At 36.4% G+C, this 22240-nt stretch overlaps 1 protein-coding gene across 6 annotated transcripts in view; it reads right to left on the bottom strand.

Moving 5' to 3' along the window:
• DNM3 (dynamin 3) overlaps window positions 1-22240 on the bottom strand; it is a 524707-nt gene that overhangs the window by 332196 nt on the left and 170271 nt on the right. For all 6 annotated transcript variants that reach the window (XM_087858849.1, XM_045814085.2, XM_045814069.2 and 3 more), the window contains 3 exons: window positions 5740-5838; window positions 4992-5152; window positions 743-885 (listed from right to left, as the gene is read on the bottom strand). In XM_087858849.1, coding sequence (XP_087714975.1) covers window positions 743-885; window positions 4992-5152; window positions 5740-5838 — 403 coding nt within the window. The remainder of the gene's footprint in view (window positions 1-742; window positions 886-4991; window positions 5153-5739; window positions 5839-22240) is intronic.

Here is a 22240-nt window from a genome sequence, read left to right on the forward strand (position 1 = left end):
GCACAGGGATAAAAGGACAGATGAGGCTGGGAGGGGCCTAAAACCGGAAGAAAGATAAAATACAAAAGGAGCTGGCAATTCTCTAACAACTCTGCTGTCCTACCCAAGACCACTCAGGGATAAACCTAGTAACCCAAGGATAAGATGGGAAGAACACGGAGGAGTAAAAAGATAACCTGGCAGTTTTCACATCTGTTTTTTTAAAGAGCTACTTTAAAATCATTACCAAAAAGGGTAAAAGAAACTTAAATGTGGCTTTATTGTCCATACTTTAATTATTAAAGCCTTGGTTCTCATTCCACTGAAAAATGTACAAAGATAAATCACATGAAACGACTGACATAGGAAGATAATAAGTACGAAAGACATCAGTAGAAACAGTTGTACAAGACAGATGATGTTTTCGACAGGAGTCTTGTCCACTTCTAAGGACTAAGAGCAAAACCCTGCTGAGTTATCACTACTGGTTTTACTCATTTACAGAATCCAATTATAAAAGCACAATGAAATTGGGCATGGAGATGGGCAATTGGTTCAATCTACAGTAACAGAATAAAATCAACAATGATTCTTCAGGAACACATAGAGACTCGAGACTCATTGTATAACAGAACAAAGTATTGTACACGTTACTTGCTTCTTCTGTTAAACCTAGAAAATAACAAGACAAAGAGACTAAGGCAAAAGCACACTGAAGAAATTAGTCTCAAATGCTGAACAAGGGAAGGCCAAGGGCACTCACTGCAGCAACGCCTTGGTCTTCCTGGTGGGGTCTTCTGGCTTGAAGTTTTTGTAGGCTTCCACTTCATGTTCTATGGAGAGCAACTGTCCTTGTAGTTTGTTCCTGAAGTTTGGCAGGGTATCTCGAATGTGGTTGGTAAGTTGCTAAATAAAACAAAACAAAATCATATAGATATAACAGATTAAAGATTAACTCATGAGACAAAAATTGACCTTCCCTGTTTCCCTAATCATTTAAAACTTAGAAATCATATACATATATACATTTGAGATTAACTATGTAGGTAAATCATGAGAAGTAACTCCAACTCTCTCCTGGCCTTAAGGAGATGCTCAAAATTCCTTCAACTGGAGTCATTCTCTTGGGCTACCTCTTTATGCCTGGCTGGAAATACCCTGTTAAAATGCACCTAATGTTACTCATAAGGCTGCCTAATAACACTTTAGCATGGATTGATTTATCAGATTACCTAGATTGCAGAAAGGAGGCTTAAATTAGACTGCATTTAGAAATGAAGAAATTGGAGTTACGGGTGCTACCAGATGTTTCAGGACCAAGTGGAACTTGTAGGTACCTGTCAGCTGTTCACTTCCTCTCCATTCTGCAGCTCAGACAGGTGCTTCCTATTGCCCTGCCTCTGGGCCCCAGTCCAGCGGTGGTGGTTCACTGGCTTATGCCTTCAGCAGTTTGCATATGAAAGCTCCATGACTAGCAAAGAAAAGCTCTCTCTCTGGTGTTGACATCTCTACTTAACCATCCACTTGGCAATTCCACTGAGATCATCTGCTGGCACCTCAAGCTCAGCGGGATGAAAAACTCTCTAAAAGACTGTCTGCAAGTACATGTTTAATTAAGAACAAAGGTGGAATATAAACCCAGATTGGTTCGCTCTCTGCCTTGTGCTCTTTCTATTACAATGAAGTTAAAAGTCTGAATTGAAAGAGAGAGAGAGAGAGAGAGAGAGAGAGAGAAAGAAAGAAAGAAAGAAAGAAAGAAAGAAAGAAAGAGAAGGAAGGAAGGAAGGAAGGAAGGAAGGAAGGAAGGAAGAAAGAAAGAAAGAAAGAAAGAAAGAAAGAAAGAAAGAAAGAGAAAGAAAGAAAGAAAGAAAGAAAGAAAGAAAGAAAGAAAGAAAGAGAAAGAAAGAAAGAAAAAAGAAAAGAAGGAAGGAAGGAAGAATCTTCTTGAACTGGTTAAGTAATAAACTTGGAATCAAAAGAAAGAGAATGTAAACTTCACAGAAATACATGAAAAAGAATGATAAATTAAAAGGGGAATAAATACCCAGACTGATTGAAGAAATCATTCTAAATCATTTTCATGTTTATCGGAGGTTACCTGAATATATCTATTCAATATATCTATAGTTATTTAAATGTTAATAGTTCATAACTCTATTAGACCTTTGCCCACAGTTACGACTTATGTTATTCCCCAGCATGCTATTGTTATGGCTCTGAAGCAGAAAACAAAAGAATGGAGAGGACTTCATTCCCAGTAGCAACATCACAAACCCCAAGTCTAAGAGCAACAATAACCATGAGAAACCAGTAGCCACCTATCTGCCATGTGAGTGGTAAATGATAGAAACACATGGTTTCCACCTTTTGCTTCTCAGATATCTCAACAGCAAAGCAACACTGTGGACCACTCTTGGCTTTCTAAAAACAGTTCTTTCCTTGGCTTTTGTGACCCTAGTTCCCCTCATTTTTCTCCTAACTTTTTGGATATACCTTCTACATCTCCTTTGCCAAGTCATCCCCCTCCACCAGACCTATAAATATCAATATTCCTCAAATCTGAGTCTTAATTTTCTTCTTTATTCACTCTCTGTTCTTCCTAAAGTAATCTTATTCCACTCATAACTTTAATAAATATTGGAACACCTGTGGCTACCAACGTGTTATCTACAGACCAGACTTCTAATCTTTGCTGCAGGCATACGTATTAGACCATGGACTTCACTTCTATTAGATGTGTCAACGACACCCCAACCTCAGCAAGTCTGAAATCAAACAACTAATCTTCCTTTCAGCATTCTCCATCTTGGCAACTTCATAACAATATGCGAACTTGGAACGTATCCTTGACTTCACCTCTCCATCACCCACCAGAGCTAATCTACCACCGAGTTCTCGATTTTCCTAAACATTTCTCAATTCTGCTTTTTTTCATCTTCACTGGCCCTAACCATGACCAAGCTACCATCATTTCTCACTTTGACTCCTAATTTCTCATGGCCACTCTTGATCTTATCTGCAACCACCACAATCATTTTTAATCCACAGATATGATTGTGTAATTCCCCTACTCAGATGCCTTAAATGACTCACTCCCCACTACTCTTAGGATAAGAACAAAAATCTTTAACTTGCCTACAAACATTACAGGATCCAGCCTCTGCCTACTTCTCCAAATTTGTCTCTTATAACTCACTCCCTCATTCTCTGCCCTCCAGCCATAATGACTCAAAAATGCATGTTCTGCTCCAATTTTCACCATAGAAACTGTCCCTCAGGGCCAGAGGTATTGGTGCACATTGAATCAGCCATAAAAGGATCTTAGTTTCAAACAGTATGAAGATCCCTGAAGCAATAAAAAAGAAAGTGATTATCCAAGAAATGAGAGATCTTCAGTACAAAATCCATTCAGTTTTCAGTCAACCAGAATCTAATTATGTCATAATTTAGGGGTCATTTCTATAACCAAATGGCCAGTCATGTTCTTTTTACTTTTCTAGTATTCACAACCTAATTTATTTCCAACTTTATCTTTCTAATCATCTTAGTGATTTTTCTCTAAGAATTTTTCAGTTTATTTGTGTTTTTCTTAGACCAATACAGGCATTAAAGCAGTAATCTAAAAAGAGTTTTACCAAAACTAAATTTATTGGTAGAATATTATGGTTTTCGTGTGGCAAACCAATGTTCCTTCTCTAAAATATAATCATGTTTGTTAAATGACACAATGATAGCACCACCTCATGGCTTCTAAATACTCAACTACCCTTAATTAAAAAGCACAAACTTTACATGAGTCTGTGTTATGTCACTTAAAATAGAAGTATACCACTGCTTTTTTATTTTCTAAAACTTCTTCAATTGTTTTGCCTAAAGGGTTCAGGTCCAGTGTCACAAGTAGCCTGCTATTGTGTTAGTCTCTACTGATAACTTCTAGGAGCAAATAATTGGGCCATTCAATAATGACTTGATTGGTTGACTGTTAAAGTTCATAAATAAAAGTTAAAGCATATCTTATGATTCTATTTGTAAGAAAAGCCGCTCACCACTTGTGTCAATGTAGTCAAAACTCAGGGAGCGGCCCTGCATACACTGAGGATGATGCTTAACTTCCCTAGGAGATGGAGAATATGTAACCAAGTAAGTGCACTGAGGTTTTATGCAAGAAGGATGTGGGTGCACAGAACGTGGGAAGCTGGAGGCCCAAATTTATCTGTGCAGGGAAAGGGGTTATCTAGAAAAACTTCTTAGATGAGTGGAGATCAAGGATTGCTTACAAGGATTTGTTATTTTCAAGAATTTAAATTAAGGAACAAATCAATCCTAAACAAAACCATAAAGAAATTTTTATTTTATTTTATTTTATTAAAGATTTTATTTATTTATTCAACAGAGACAGAGACAGCCAGCGAGAGAGGGAACACAAGCAGGGGGAGTGGGAGAAGAAGAAGCAGGCTCACAGTGGAGGAGCCTGATGTGGGGCTCGATCCCAGCACGCCTGATGTGGGGCTCGATCCCAGAACGCCGGGATCACGCCCTGAGCCGAAGGCAGACGCTTAACCGCTGTGCCACCCAGGTGCCCCAAAACCATAAAGAAATTTTTAAAAGAAATCTAACCTAGCCATTACAGATTGACATTTTAAAAACAGATCCCAAGAAATCAACCTTTCAGAGATATACAACTTTATCTTTATTTCTTAATTTCATCTTTATCTTAATTTCTTAAGATAGCTACATATTGTGAGTAAAATGGGTGCTAATATACACCCTTACTAACTGTTCCTAATAAGTGTATTTCTGCTCTGAGCAGTGTACTTTCAACATTAAAGTGCATTCTACTCACTGAGAATAGTAACAGTGTGCAACTAGGTACACATATTCATTTTTTAATTCCTATCATTTAAGCTGAACGTTTTACTTTGGAAAAATGAATATTAAAGTGAGAAATATGAATTCTAATAGTCACTTACATATTTCATGACTGTTCTTGTTGCTTGAGAAAACATCTTTACCTGATTAAGGACCTTCTGCAGGTGGGGGGTCCCCATCCGATCAGCAATATGTCTGTAAGCCGGGTGTGAGAGAAAAAATTTCCTTTCGGCCAACATGGCAGCCTTTATGTCCTTCTTCCCATCTATATCCTTCTGGCTTCTGTTTACCACCCCCACATAACCTGAAAGAGAGCACATACAATGTGGTTTGGGACATTTCTTGTTGTTTATTCTGGGGAGATTTCAAGGCTCTCAAACAGGCTGAATAAGAAAAGCAAAATTATTTTTAAGGGCTGAAGAATTGAACCCTTTACAAAACTCAATTTGAGACATCAGTATTTAACAAAGGTTGGCTGATGTGGCTAATGATACTTTTAAAAGCATTAACACAATAATGTCTTTTGCCCTTAAAAGTACATTTTAATACAGAGTGTCCCTTAGCAGTTTTGTTATATGGTGGGCAAGTACATAAGTCACACTTAAAACAGCACAGTATATATTTATGCCGTCTATGATGAATATTTATACCCTCCCTTCAAACTCCTTCCTTTTCCTGCTTTCTTATTCGTGTTATTTTAAGGAATAGTTCTCCCTCTGGATCATTTTTAATATATCATTTGGGAACATTATGCCATTCCAGAAAAAGTATAACTAATCATAAATACATTCCTCACACCGTGAAGGCATAACACCAAGCTTCCCATCGGTTTTCCAATTGTTTCTCTGCCACATCATCAAAGGAAGTCCCGTATAGGACACGGTACGTTACCCCTGCGAAGAGGCAGCAGCTTGTTCTCAAGAACATCCCTGGCATCTGTTCCTTCATCCATAAGATCCAATTTGGTGATGACTCCAATGGTTCTTAAACCTGCGTCGCAAACAAACTCAGTATTACACAGTCTGCAGAAGACTAACAAATTTTAGAGACATGTCTGTCCCAATGCTAAATGCAGGCACTCATACTTCTGGTCCTTTTCCTGTTCCTCTCTGTCTTACTGTTCGCTAATCCACTGCTACCCCAGTCTGGTGAATTTTGATGTGATGAGGAGGAGAGTTGTAAAACCACCCATCCACAAGGTAACTCTCACTTCAAGAAAGGCAAAACCAAATAGGTATATCACCACAATAATTTTAAATATATGCATTTATTTTTGTACCATGCATACATGGAAATTATACACTTAAAATTTTCCTCCAAGGTACAGTACACAAGATGAGTGCTTTGATTTTCTTATGTATTACCTTATTGAAAATAAACAAGTAGGACCAATGAAGAGTGTGTCTCGTAAACCTGAACTTATTCCTGATCCACTTCTAAGCACTTGACAAACAAATAAGAAGAAAATTAGGTATAAGATAGTGTCATTACCAAAAATAAAGTTTCAAGTCTCACAACATTCACTGTTCATTAGAAAAAGATACATGACTTAATGGAAAGAAGACCAAACTAAGAATCCTGACACTTGGATTCTAGTCTCGAGGCAAGTCACCTAACTCTCTTCTCTGGGTCTCAGTTTTCCTATCTGTAATATAAAGAGTTGGAAACCATAATCTCCAAGGTACCTTTCAGTAATAAAACCATATAAAAACCCAGACATTCTATGTAGCACATCGGACACCTCGTCTTTGCCCATTGTTTTCCTCACTAGATAAAATGAACGATATTTGCCTAGTGATTCGTATTTTTAAGTGCATTTCTTTGGACACGGTAAATTGAACACACGTCTTTACCTTTTTACCTAAAACCACACTAAAATGGCTGCTATTTATTAGGCCAGCTACAGTTTAACATGCTTTACATGTCTTAAATTATTGCTCTTAAAAAGGTTAAATCATTTATCTTAAATAGACTCCAACTACTATTTTTTTTTAAGATGAGGAAACTAAGGCAGAAAGAGATTAAGTAACTTTCCCAAGGCCATATAAGAGGTGGGTCTAGGCATCCAGAGCCCATGTTTTTAACCAATATACTGCTTCTCGCAACACAAAGAATTTTAAAATTAAAAAAAAGGTTTAAACCAAGAAAGCCAAAGAAAATGGGAGAGGACTGAAGAAAAGTTTTGAAACTGTAAACCCAGCAGGATAACTGCTAACTAAATTAACAGACTAGAGAAAGAGGAAAACTGCATCCAAGAGAGCCAACAACCGAAGCCCAGAAGTTGGATAATTTACATCACAGCCTCTCAGAAAGGTTCAGGGAGACCAACAGCTCTGATAATAATGGATGGTCGTGGGGGCAGTTGAGGCTGAAAACAAGAGCGCTGGATGAAAGCAGTGAGATTTCCATGGATAACATAGCTAGGAGTCACCCTGACTCAACCTGGCAGGAGAGTGCAAGGTCTACTCTCTGGAAACACTGAACTATGGAAAACTGCACTAATAGGCACCTGGCCCAGTCAGAGGGCATCAGGTATTAAAAGAGGGTGATTAAGTGAAATTCCACATACTGAATGGCAAGGCCTCTCTGCCCAGTCTAGTTTGAAAAAAAGTTGGCTGGTAGAATTTAACCCCCCAAGCAGGAGATTGGAAAAACTCTGTCTGGGTGTGTATTAACTATTCTTAGAGGAAAACATAAATATTAAAATTCAGAGGAATGCCAATTAAGACAGCCCAATAAATCATCCTACTGTGAAGCCTATAACTCATTTAATTGAGCACACCCACATAGAGTTTCCTATTAATGTTCCACTTTTAAATACAAATCAATAACTGTAGGTTACCAACTGTCATCATACAAAATTATCACAATATTAACATAATATAAATAAAATATTATTGATTTGATTTCCTATAAGTGACTTATTTATTTTTGCATTCTGTGACATATAAAATTGTAGAATCACTATGTTGTATACCTGAAGCTAATACAAAATTATATGTCAACTATGTTTCAACAAAAAATAAAAATTTTTAAAAATGATTTTAAATGTTAATGGATAGCCAAGGAGAGTCTCTGAGACCAAAACAAATAAATACTGTAAAACAGAACTGAAGAAAACAAAGATAATACAAAATATAGAAGAAAAATTTATTATTTTTATTACTATCCTCAGAGAGAAAAGGGAGGTCACTGCATCCAAGGAACAAGACTAGAATGCCATAAAAGGAAACAAACAAACAAAAGGAATTCTCAGTAACAAAATATAAGAGTAGAAATTTAAAAAAAAAATGTTAGTAGAATGGTTGGAGTAAAAAGTTAGAAACTCATCCAGAAAACAAAAGAAATAGAAGTAAATAATAGAAAAGGAAAAACTAATTCAAAACTAGAGAAATAGGGGCACCTGGGTAGCTCAGTTGGTTAAGCATCTGACTTTTGGTTTTGCCACAGGTCATGACCTCAGGGTCATGAGATCGAACCCTATGTCAGGCTCAGCACAAAGTCTACTTGAGATTCTGTTTCTCCCTGCCCCTCGCCCCTCCTCTGCTCTCTATCTAATTCTTTTTCTTTCTCTCAAATGAATAAATAAATCTTTTTTTAAAAAAAGAAATAATTCAGAAGATCCAATATCTGAATAATTGACAATCCAGAAAAACAGATTAAATGAAACAGAAATAGTTGGGGGGGCATACTATTCAAGAAAATATCCTATAAGTGGAAGATTAATTTTTGTATTGACTAAGCCCATCAAGTGTCCAACATAATATGAAAAACACACACACAATATGGCATAGTAGTATAAGATTTCGAAACACTGGGAACAAATAAAATATCCTAATAAGCTCCCAAAGAAGTTAAGAAAGTGATCAAAAAAAAGGTTTGGAAATCATTATAGCATCAGTCTTCCTAGCAACAAACTGGAAAATTCAACAGAGTGCTGTTTTCAAAATTCTGAGGGAAAAAAATTATTTCTAGCCTAGAATTCTAACCTATCAATAAATGTGACAGTAGAAAAAGATATTTTCAGACTTCAAAATCTCAAAATAATTTACCTCTCTTTCTCTTTCTTTGGAAACTACTAAAGGATGTGTTCTACCAAACATGGAAGGCAAGCTAACAAGTAAATAAGAGATCCAGGAAGCAAGAAATCTAATATAACAAAAACAAAGAAGGGAATTTTCAGGGTGGTGTAGATCCCAGGACTAGGCCAGAAGAACAATCAATATCTATTTGAATGAGAAGACATGGATTACTGAAGAGATATATCTCTCCACTAAGAAAAAAAAATGAAAGTGATAGAACACCTAATGCCTAAGATTTCTGAAGGTGTTAAGAGCTTTAGACTCCTAGAGGAGAGGCTGGGAATGCACTGGTGATATTTAGAAGACTATGCAAACAAACAAAAAGAGAGACAACTATCAACCTCAAAGACAGCAATATCATGTGAGAAAGGACATGAAATCATAATTTACACAGGGCTCATAAATATTTAAATATAATTATATTAGTAGAACACGGGAGGGTAAGTGTATATATGTATGGTTCATATATGTGGGTATGGGGAAGAGATAGAAGACAGCTAAATTCTTCTCTACAGTAGGAAGTCAAAAGTGAAAATCTAAAAACAGAAAATCAAGAAATAGTAGTATGAACAAACTACATAGAAATATGGAGGTAAATACCCAAAGAACGCTGAAAGTGATAGCCTCTGGAAATCAGTAATCAAGAGTCAGGAGGAGTGGGCAAGGGACCAATAGTTTTTGTTAAAAGCCTTTGGGACCGATTTTTAAGCTATGTATATTTATGACATTAATAAAAATAAAAGTTAAATTTTAAAAATATTTTCTTTACTATTCCTTTATTTCTGAAAAAGCAGAGAAACCTATGCTTAGTGGTATACCAGAAATAGCAAAGGAGATTATTTTCTTTTCACATTTAGTTATACAAATAGGCAGCTTAAAATAATGAACTCCTGCTGGCATACTAGAGACCTACAGGGACAAATCTCAAAAAGCCATTGCCAGAAGAGATTCAACGACGACATGTTTTAAAAGCACTTCACTGGGAATCTAAAGAGTCAGATAAAAATAATAATAATAATGACCATGTATTGAGTCCTGATTATGTACTGAACATAGATTTGAAACTACACTCTGAGATGGGTACCGCTATTTCCTCAATTACACAGATCAGGAAAGTGAGATTTGGAGAGGAAAAGCATGCTTACCTAAAAGCTCACAGCCTGTAGGTTGTGGAATCCAGGCAACCTAATTCCATTTTTAATCACTATATTTTTCTGCCACCCAATTCTGAGCTAGATTCTACAAGTGATTAGGTCTGTTATTTGGCAAGTTAGTTAGATTATCTGGGCCTGCTGATCTACGTGTAGAACCAAAAGATTAACTAGATATCTCTTTCAAGTCCAGAATTCTGGGAAAGAAAAAAACTTCCAGATTTAGAAGAGCTTATATACAATAATAAGTAAAGAGTGATTTAATAAAATTCTTGTCTTCCAACTAAAAGAAAAATAAAAATAAATTAAGAGCTAATAATGTGTGATGCTGTGTTTCGATTACATCTCTCTTCAGTAAAGAATAGCCATAATGATGAGTGCTGATGAATCCTGACAAAGACCTTGAAAAGACACACAAAGCACTTCGAAACTGATTCCTATAGCATAGAAGCTAACAGCACTCACTAAAGGACCAGATTGTTTGGCTTCAAACCCATCAGTGACCCTTATTAGCTCTAAGACATTAGTTTCCTCATCAGGGGATGACAGGGTGGCTCAGTTGGTTAAGCATCTGCCTTTGGCTCAGGTCATGATTCCAGGGTCCTGGGATCAAGACCTGCATTGGGCTCCTTGCTCAGCGGGGAACCTGCTTCTCCCTTTGTCTGCCACTCCCTGTGCTTGTGCGCTTGTTCTCTCCCTCTACCTCTGACAAATACATAAATAAAATCTTTAGTTTCTTCATCAGGTGTAACCACACCAATAGGATAATCATCCGTCACAGTTTATATATGATGTCTGGGATAATTATTAATTGCATCCCCTTTAACTCTTGGAAGACTTTTAGCAGAAAAATAAGTTATATGTTCACTCTAATTCATCAATAAAATGAGAAAATAACAAACCTATATTTTAAAATTAAATAAGAGAACTTCCACTTTCTGGTGCAACATGTAAGATGATTTGAAGTTGCCCCTGTGTTCTAACGAGCGGACAACTGAAAAAAACAACAACCCTTCTTAGATTCTTCAGAGAAGTGAGGTCACAGGACAAACCCCTAGCTCCCCAAATTTGGAGAGGCAGATAGGTAAATACAGAGAATCAGAACTTATGGAAGCAGAAACACACAAGCAGGAATTCCTATGGGAACCAGAGCCTGAGTAGGAAAACCTAAACTGTAACTGATGAATTTCTGGAACCTCAGTGACTTAAAAAGTCTAGGGGGTCCCAGTCATAGGGGAGCATCTATTTTTTTGTGCATTTGGCCTCCAGGAGCTTACCCAGGTTCTCACAGTGAATATCTGAGAAAAATCCCCTTGTGCTTCAGACAGGGGGAGAAAACAAGGAACCTGATTTAAAAATGGGTAAAAGAGGGGCGCCTGGGTGGCACAGCGGTTAAGCGTCTGCCTTCGGCTCAGGGCGTGATCCTGGCATTATGAGATCGAGCCCCACATCACGCTCCTCCGCTAGGACCCTGCTTCCTCCTCTCCCACTCCCCCTGCTTGTGTTCCCTCTCTCGCTGGCTGGCTCTCTCTCTGTCGAATAAATAAATAAAATCTTAAAAAAAATGGGTAAAAGACCTCAACAGGCACTTCACCAAACAAAGTGTAGAGATGGCAAGTATGTATATAAAAAGATGTTCCACATCATCGTTCAAGAGGGAATTGCAAATTAAAATAATAGTGAGATATCACCAAACAGCTATTAAAATTGCCAAAATCCAAAACACTGACAAAGCAAAGGCAGCAAGGTTATGGAGTACCACGGACACCCATTCACTGCTACTGAGAATGCAAAATGGTACAGACAGTTTGGAAAACAGTTTCTTACAAAACTAAATATGTTCTTACCACGTGATACAGTAATTGCACTCTTTGGTATTTGCACAAAGGAACTGAAAACATGTCCACACAAAAACTTGCACACAGATGTTTATAGAGGATTTACTTATAATTATCAAAACTGAGAAGCAACCAAGATGTCCTTCTGTACATAAATAGATAAATAAAACTGCGGCACAACCACACCATGGAATATTATTCAGTGCTGAAAAGAAATGAGCTATCAAGCCATAAAAAGACAGGGAGGAACTTTAAATTCATATTGCTAAGTGAAAGAAGCCAATCTGAAAAAGCTACAAAGTTTATGGTTTCAACTATATGACATTCTTGAAAAGACAAAAGTATGGAGACAGTAAAAAGCTCAGGGGTTGCCAAGGCTTAGGAGAGGCAAGGATAAAACGGTGGAGTACAGAGTATTTTTAGGGCAGTGAAAACTATTCTATATGGTATTACAATAGTGGACACATAACATTCCACATTTGTCAAAACCCACAGAATGTACACCACCAAGAGTGAACTCTAATGTCAACTATGAACTTTGAGTAATAATGATACATCAGTTCTAGGTTCATTGGTTATAAAAAATGTACCACTCTGGTGTGGGATGTGAATAGGTGAGGAGGTTGTGCACATGGGGACAGAAATTCTCTGTACTTTCCACTTAAAATTGCTCTAAAAAATTAAAATCTATTAATTGAAGACAATTAAATAACATAACACATGTAAAGTACTTGGTACATAAAAACCACCCAGTAAATGAAAGTTGTGATCTCACTAGCTTTGATTCTCACCATGCCTCCCACTCTACTCCAATCCTAAACTCCAGTCACACCCAACGAGTTGCACTTCTCCATGTGACTGTGCATTCTTGGGTTCTTTATTTTTATAACAATGCCTCTCAACTCTAAATATCCTTTCTTTCCCTTCTTTTTTTGATCAACTTAAACCCATTCTTCCTTTTTCCATCATTTTATTTTATTTTCAACATGATAAGTATACTCTTTAATCCCCATACTCTTTTTTACTCATCTGGTAACCATCAGTTTTTTTCTATAGATAAGAGTCTGATTCTTGGTTTCTCTCTCTCTCTCTCTCTCCTTTTCCTTTGCTCATTTGTTTTGTTCCTTAAATTCCACATATGAGTGTGACCTTATGGTATTTGTCTTTCTCTGACTGACTTATTTCACTCAACATTATACTCTACCTCTATCCATGTTGTTGCAAATATCAAGATTTCATTCTTTTTTATAACTGATTAATATTTCATTGTACATATACACCAAATCTTCTTTATCCATTCATCTATCAGTGGACACTTGGGTTGCTTCCCCAGTTTGGCTATTGGAAATAATGCCACAAAAAACACAGGGGTGAATGTATCTCTTTAAATTACTGTTTTTTATTTTTGGGGGGTAAACCCTGAGTAGTGAAATTACTGTTTCATAGGGTGGTTCTATCTTTAATTTTTTTGAGGAAACTTTATATACTGTTTTTCGAGTGGCTGCACCAGTTTGTATTTCCAACAACAGTGCATGAAGGTTCCTCTCTCTCTCTACATCCTCACTGACACTTGTTTCTTGTGTTTGTGATTTTAGCCATTCTGACAGGTGTGAGGTGATATCTCATTGTAATTTTAATTTGCATTTCCCTGATGACGAGTGATGTTGAGCATCTTTTCTTGTGTCTGTTGGCCATCTCTATATCTTCTTTTGAAGAAATGTCTATTCATGTCTTTTGTCCATTTTTTAACCGGATTATTTCTTTTCTGGGTATTGAGTTGTATCAGTTCTTTATTTATTTTGGATACTAACCCTTTATCAGATATATCATTTGCAAATATCCTCTCATATTCAGTAGCCTGATCTCTAGTTTTGTTGATTGTTTCTTTTGCTGTGCAGAAACTTTATTCTGATGTAGTCGCAAGAGTTTATTTTTGTTTTTATATCCCTTACCTCAGAAAACATATAAAAAATTTTGCTATAGTCAATGTCAGAGAGATTACTGCCTGGGATCCCTTCAAGGATTTTTATGGTTTCAGGTCTTTAAACCATTTGGAATTTATTTTTGTGTATGGTGAAAGAAAATGGTCCAGCTTCATTCTTTTGCATGTGGCTGTCCAGTTTTCCCAACACCATCTGTTGAAGAGATTGTCTTTTTCCAATTGTATATTCATTCCTCCTTTATCAAAGATTAATTGACCATATAATTGTAAATTTGTTTCTGGGGTTTCTGTTCAATTCCATTGATCTATGTGTTTTTATGCCAGCATCACGCTGTTTTAATTACTACTCCTTTGTAATATAATCTGAAATCTGGAATTGTGGTCCCTCCACTTTTGTTTTTCAAGATTGCTTTGGCTATTCTTTTGTGGTTCTATACAAATTTTAGGATTGTCTGTTCTAGTTCTATGAAAAATGCTGTCATTTTGATGGGAATTGCATTGAATCTGTAGATTGCTTTGGGTAATATGGACATTTTGACAATATTTATTCTTCCAACCCATGAACATAGAATGTCTTTCTATTTCTTTTCATTGTCTTAAATTTCTTTCTTCAGTGTTTTAATAGTTTTCAGAGTACAAATCCTACATCTCCTTGGTTAAGTTTATTCCTAGGTATTTTATTGTTTCTGGTGCAATTGTGAATGGGATTTTTTTCTTAATTTCACTTTCTGCTGCTTCACTTAGTGTATAAGAATACAATAGATTGCTGTACATTGATTTTGTATCCTGCAAATTTACTGAATTCATGTATCAGTTCTAGCAATTTTTTGGTGGAGTCTTCAGTATCATGTAATCTGTAAGTGACAGTTTTGCTTCTTTCCTACTAATACAGATGCCTTTTAATTTCTTTAAGTTGTCTAATTGCTGAGGACTTCCAGTATCATGTTGAATAAAAGCAGTGAGAATGGACATCCTTGTCTTGTTCCCGACCTTAGGGAAAAAGCTCTTAGTTTTTCACCATTGAGTATGATATTGGCTGTGCGTTTTTCTTACAAGGGCTCTATTATGTTGAGGTATGTTCCTTCTAAACTCTACTTTGCAGAGGGTTTTTATTATGAATGGATGTTGTACTTTGTCAAATGCTTTTTGTGCACCTACTGAAATGATCATACAGTTTTTATCTTTTCTCTTCCTGATGTGACATGTCATTGTTTTGTAAATATTGAATCTCCTTTGCATTCTGGAAAAAATCCCACTTGATTGTGATATGATTTTTTAATATATTGTTGGATTTGGTTTGCTAATATTTTGTTGAAGATATTTGCGTTTATATTCATGAGATATATTGACCTATAGTTCTCTTTTTTGTTGTGTCTTTATCTGGTTTTCGTATCAGGGTGATACTGGCCTCATAAGATAAATTTGGAAGTTTTCCTTCCTCTTGTATTTTTTGAAATAGTTTGAGAATAGGTTTTAATTCTTCTTTAAATGTTTGATAGAATTCACCTGTGAAGTCATCTGGTCCTGGACTTTGTTTATTGGTAGTTTTTTTAATTACTGATTCAATTTCATTGCTGGTAATTAATCTGTTCAAATTTTCTATTTCTTCCTGCTTTAGTTTCAGTAGTTTACATGTTCCTAGGAGTTTATCCATTTCTTCTAAGTTGTCCAATTTGTTGGCTTATAGGTTTTCATAATATTGTTACAGCTGTTTGTATTTCTGAGGTGTTGGTTGTTATTTCTCCTCTTTCTTTAGTGATTTTGTTTATTTGGGTCCTCTCTCTTCCTTTTTGGATGAGTCTTCCTAAAGATTTATTGATTTTGTTGATCTTTTCAAAGAACCAAGTCCTGGTTTCATTGACCTGCCCAATTGTCTTTTGAGTTTCCATTTTGTTTTTTTCTGCTCTAATCTTTATTATTTCCTTCCTTTTGCTGGGTTTGGATTTTATTTGTTCTTCCTTTTCTAACTCCTTTAGATAGAAGGGTAGGTTGTTTATTTGAGATTTTTCTAGCTTCTTGAGATAGGTCTGTATTCCTATAAACTTCTCTCTTACAACCACTTCTGCTGCATCCCAAAGATTTTGGACTATTGTGTTTTCATTTTCATCTGTTTCCATGTAATTTTTTTATTTCTTCTTTGATTTCTTGGTTGACCCATTCACTGTTTAGCAGCATATTATTTAACCTCCCTGCATTGGGGCTCTTTCCACATTTTTTCTTGTGCTTGATTTCTACTTTCATAGCATTGTGGTCAGAAAAGTGCATGGTATGACTTCAATTGTTTTGAATCTGTTGAGACTTGTTCTATGGCCTAATACATGAGATTAGGATTCTGGAGATTGTTCTGTGTGCACTCGGAAAAAATGTGCATTCTGCTGTTTTAGAATAGAATGTTCTGAATATGTCTCTTAAATCCATCTAGTCCAGTGTGTCATTCGAAGTCACCATTTCCTTATTGATTTTCTGTTTGGATGATCTGTCCATCAATGTAAGTGGGTTGTTAACATCCCCTACTATTATTGTATTACTATCAATTATTTCCTTTATATTATTAACTGTTTTATGTATTCGGGTTCTCTCATGTTGGATGCATAAATATTTACAATAGTTATATCCTCTTCTTGGATTGTCTCATTTATTATTGGATAGTGTCCTTCATTGTCTCTTGTTACAGTCTTTGTGTTAAATTCTATTTTATCTGACATAAGTATTGCTACCCCAGCTTTCTTCTGACATCCATTGCATGGTAAATGTTTCTCCATCCCCTCACTTTCAATCTGCGGGTATCTTTCGGTCTGAAATGAGTTTCTTTTAGGTAGCATATAGATGGGTCTTGTATTTTTACCCATCTGTCACCCTAGGTATTTTCATTTAGTCCACTTGCATTCAAAATAATTATTGTTAGATATGTATTTATTGCCATTTTGTTACTTGTTTTATGTTTGTTTCTATACATTTTCTCTGATCCTATCTTCTCTTGCTCTCTTTCATGGTTTGTTGGCTTTCTTTAGTGATATACTTGGTTTCTTTTCTCCTTATTTTTTGCACATCTATTACTGGGTTTTGATTTGTGGTTACCATTAGGTTTATATATAACATCTTCTGCATATAACATTTTCTGCATATATTAAGTTGATGTTGCTTAAGTTAAACCAATTCTTTACTCCTCTTCTACCCCACCCCAACATTTTAGGCATACGGTGTCACTTTTTACATCCTTTTATGTTATGAATCCCTTGACTGATTTTTATAGAAATATTTATTTTTACTGCTTTTGTATTTTTTTCCTTTTCATACTCTCACTTATGGCCTTTCCTTTCCACTCAGAGTCCCCTTTAATATTTCTTGTAGGGATGGTTTAGTGGCCATTAACTACTTTAGTTTTTGTGTGTCTTGGAAACTTTATCTCTCTTTCTATTCTGAATTATAGCCTTGCCAGCTAGAGTATTCTTGACTGCAGATTTTTCCCTTTTAGCACTTTGAATATATTTATGTCACTCCCTTCTAGTTTGCAAAGTTTCTGCTAAAAACTCCACTGATAGCCTTATGGGGTTTCTCTTGTATGTAACTGTCTTCTTTTCTCTTGCTGCTTTCAAAATTTGTTCTTTATTGCTACTTTTTGCCATTTTAATGATTCTGTGTCTTTCTATGGACCTCCTTGGGCTGAATTTTTGGGAGGATCTCTGTGCCTCCTGTATCTGGATATCTGTTTCCTTCCCCGGATTAGGGGAATTTTCAGCTATTGTTTCTTCAAATAAATTTTCTGCCCCCTTCTCTCTCTTCTTCTGAGGTCCCTATATATGAATGTTATTATGCTTGATTATCACTAAGTTCCCTATTGAGCTCACTTCTCAATTTGCATAATTTTCTTTCCTTTCCTTTACTCAGTTTGGTTACTTTCCATTATCTTCCAGGTCATTAATTAATTTCTCTGCTTCATCTAGCTTATTTATTCCATCAAGTGTATTTTTTAATTTAATTTATTATGTTCCAGATCTCTGATTGGTTCTTTTTTATCTGTGTATTAAGAATTTCACTGATGTCCTCCAATCTTTTCTCAAGTCCAATGAGTATCTTCTGTGATCATTACTTTAAATTCTCTATCAGGCATATTACTTATATGTTTCTCTTTGGTCTCTTGCTGTAGTTTGGTCCTGTTATTTCATTTTGGAGACATTTCTCTGTCTTCTCATTTTGCTGACTTTCTGTGTCAGTTTTTGTCTGTTGGGAAGGTCAGCTACTTCTCTTGCTCTTAAGGATAATAACCTTATGAGGAAGAGGTCCTGCAGTGTAGTGTCCTCTGTTCCCTAGGGCCTGACACTTCAGGAAGTATCTCCTATGAGTGCTGTGTGTGCTCTGCTGTTGAGTCTTGGCCTTTTTTTCTTTCAGCCCCGTTGTCTGCAGAGGCTCTCTCTGCTTATTATGGGCAATGTTTGGTCCCCACCAGGGGTGGGGCATGTTTTAACAAGGTGTGCAGTGGTCTACTTGCTAAACAAGACCTGCCTCTGCTGCCAGAAATGGCAAAACACACAGGTAAGGAGATAGTGTTTGCAGGGTTTCCAGGGGAAGGGGCCTACAGCACTGGGTTTCCAGGGGAAGGGGCCTACAGCACTGGGACTAAGGCCAGCATGACTGAGAAGGGCAGATCCACTGAAGCACAGTGAGGCAGGGCTTGGTGCAAGCAAGTTAGGTAAGGAGTGTTGAGGCTGTGCTGGTTCCCACAAGTGGCTCATTTTTTATGCTGGTGGGCAGGGGAGGGAAACAGACCTGCCAGCCCCTTTGTTCCTGGAGGGGTCTCCGCATGATCTCTATCTCTCTGGGCCATGCTGTTAAATGAGAAAATCAACCTCCTTACCATCTGTCCCTAGCATTTTTCAAACTGCTGGTTCCACACTGTATCTGCACTGGCTGTTTGCCATGCTGTGTCTTTAAGGGTGAGGACTCTGCTTCCTAATGCCCTACAGCTTCTCCCAGAGCTGAGCCAGCCAATTTTTTTAATTCCAGGGTTTACATCCTGCTGGCTGTAAGAACTCATGAAATTTGGCCCCCTCACTTTCAAAGACAAATATTATGGGGATTCATCCTACCCATTTGTGGGCTCCCCAGTGTGAAAGTCTGTTTTCCACCTTTTTCCATGCCATCAGCTCCCTTCCCACTGTGGATAGACATGGTCTGCTTTTTTCCCAGACCATATGTCATCAACCTTCCTACTTTCTTCAATGTGGCCTCTTTACCTTTAACTGTGGAGTTTGTTCTGCCAGTCTTCAGGTTGTTTTCTGGGTTATTTAGGCTGATGTGAGTGTTATCTAGTTGTATCCATGGAATGATACATGTTCCCAGCTGATGACTCCCACCCATCCTTCAAAATATCTTATAGGCCTGTCCTGCAGGTCCTTAATCAGGCTCCCACATGTAAAAGTTTGCAGCCATTTCTCTGTGCCTTCAGGCTCTCTATACACACTGAAATCATAATTCTTATATGAAACTACGGATCTGCTTATTTGTCTGTATCACTCACGAGATCATGATCTCTTCTATACTAAGGACTACATCTACTCTACATACTCCAAGCACAATTCATATAAGTGCTAAACACACAGTGGGAACTCAATCAATGTTTATTTATTAAATGAATAAATGAGAGCAAAAATAAGCATATTTATTTTTCTTAGGTTCAGACAAGAATTTAAATACAAATTTCAATAAAGAAATATGATACCATTCTACCATCTTACCTAGGTTTGCTGTCAACACAATGATTTCCCTATAAAAGCACTGCCATTTCTTTCATTTATATACACAACTAAATTTAAGTAGTGTGTTGTTTCATCTAATTAAGAAATGGGAAAAAAGCAAGCCATGAACCACATTAGCAGTTGCCAGAAAAGTAATCTGGAACACGGTGTACACTAAAACAACAGCAATGAAAAACAAAATCAATGAAGAGTTTAGTGTAAACATGTATACTGCAAAATTAAAAACAGACTTAGGGAAATTAGATGTCCTTCAGTTAATGCATTTTTGCTGTTCTGGATTTTGGTGGGATTTGGGGGAGTTTGAAGTAAATGTTGTTTCTGTTTGGCAAAGATTATGGAATATTTTATTTCTGAAAGCAATCAGTGATGAACAGGAATAGTTTCATCTTTTTTTCCTATAAGTTTCCATTAACATTATTTTATTGATTCTTCCAACAATTCTGAATAACACAGTTTTCATTTTCAAAGCCATTAGGTAATATTATTGTATATGATACTAGGTAAATATTAAATTAAAAATAGAAAACACAAAAATTACTATCGTTGTAATAGCAGAGACTCAATTTTGCTCACCAATATATGCCCAGAATCTAGCAAAAAACTTGAAAGATTTAATATTTGTGGAAGGAAGGGAAAGGAGAAAGAGAGGGCAAAGACAAAAGAAAATAAGGGAGGGAAAAGGAGAAAGAATTACTCCAAAGATAATAAAATTTAGGTGTAAAGTGGTTCTTTCCCTAAAACTTTGTACTGCAAAACAGACTAAGGCATGAAGAAACAAAAGAAAAAGAATCTATATATATTTCTACCTTTTTGTCTACTTAATCTCTACCTACTTAATGTCTACCTACTAAAGCTCTACCTTTTTATCTACTTAAATCCATTTCCTTTCTCTTCCTTTGCACATAGTTTAACTATATTTCCAAATCTCCCTTACAATTGAATTACAATCTCCCTTATAATTTGCCTGTGACCGAGTTCTAGATAGTGGAATGTGAGCAGAAGTGGTATTTGCCACTTCTAGGCTTAGTCTATATAATTTCTCACATATGCACCTGCCTGCTCTATCACCTTCCACTTGATGGATCTAACCATTGTAAGTTGCTAAATCCTAAAGGATAACAAACACACATATCTGGGTAGCTGAATGATGTCACAGACAAGAAACACCACACTACCCTGAGAATCCACACAGGATGGACCTTTCTACTGTTTGCAGCATTACATGTTTCACCATACTTCTTTCTGTATATTAGTATACACAGTGGTACTTTGAAGGAGCTGCTATAATGAAAACCTGGCTTACCTACCAAAGAAACAAATATAGCAAGTTGGAAAGATCAAGATTCATGTCAAACAAAAGCTATATATTTTGTAAGCCTGCTTCATGTGATAACTTGTAAGACAGACTAAGTGCCTACTGAAAGGAGAAGCTATTGGAAAGAGCCAGAGTGTTAATTCATCTTGATTGTTCCTTGCTGCTTAAAGTAAGGTATTTAAGAGATGAGTTCACACAAGAAATTTATCATTTTGCAAGCAAAAATAGCAGGGATTAGAAAGAGTAGAGATTTGGGTCTCTGAATGTTTGAAAAAGTCAACTGTTCTTGTAGCTCCAACAGTAGAATAGACTGAAAAGCCTCTAAGAATAAAAAAGATACATTAATTATTTTCAGTTAAGCTAAGAAGCTCAGTAATTTCTGTTTCAGACAGGAAACAACAGATTGCACAGGACTGTGATATTTGAGAGAAGACAAACAAATAACATTAACCATACAATTAACCAATTTCTGCTTGGAAAACATGACTGGACTATAGTGCAAGGAGGAAAACTCCAAAGAGATCCCAGCAGTCACGCATACTTAAGGAGATATAGATTGGATTTCAAGGCGGCAAAGACAGCAAGAATATACAGGATAGTGTACCAGATAAAAGGGAGCTATGAATAGAAAGAGCTCTAGAAATGTGCTTAGGGAACCCCTTGAGTCTTTGAATGCATGCATGTATACCATAAAATTCTATGTGGCTGAGAAAAAAACAACTTCCAAGGAGCTCTAAACCAAACAATTCCAAGAGCTCGCTCAGGGCTGAAAATCATTTATATTCCCACCAACCAGAGTGGAGAGGCCTGTTGAATTCAAGGCACCAAAAGGGTCAAACTTCAGTACAGGTTACTCTGGACCAACTTTTTAAAAAACCTAAAAATGACCTTCAAAACATCAAACTGATCTACAAATAATGCAACTACCCACTAAAACAAAGCCCAACACATTTTACAATATAGAATAAAACTCAGGACTCAACAAAGTAAAATTCAAAATATCCAGCATTCAAACAACAATCACTAGATACACAAAGAACACGGAATATGTGACCATTATCAGGAGGAAAAAAAAAAATCAGTCAACAGCATCTCACTTAGAAACAATGGAATTCAGAGGGTTATGCTAAACTAGCTGTTATAAATATGCACAAAATGCTCAAGGATATAAAATAAAATATGAAGATATTGAGTAAATAAAAAGAATATGTGAAGATGTCTTTAAAACTTCTATAGAACAAGCCATCCAACAACAATGTAGAACATATATCCTTTCCCAATGTACATTGCTCATTAATCAAAATGGAC

Source organism: Ursus americanus, chromosome 2, assembly GCF_024610735.1.
Source record: "Ursus americanus isolate L20-20 chromosome 2, mUrsAme1.1.p, whole genome shotgun sequence".
Classification (NCBI taxonomy): Eukaryota; Metazoa; Chordata; class Mammalia; order Carnivora; family Ursidae; genus Ursus; species Ursus americanus.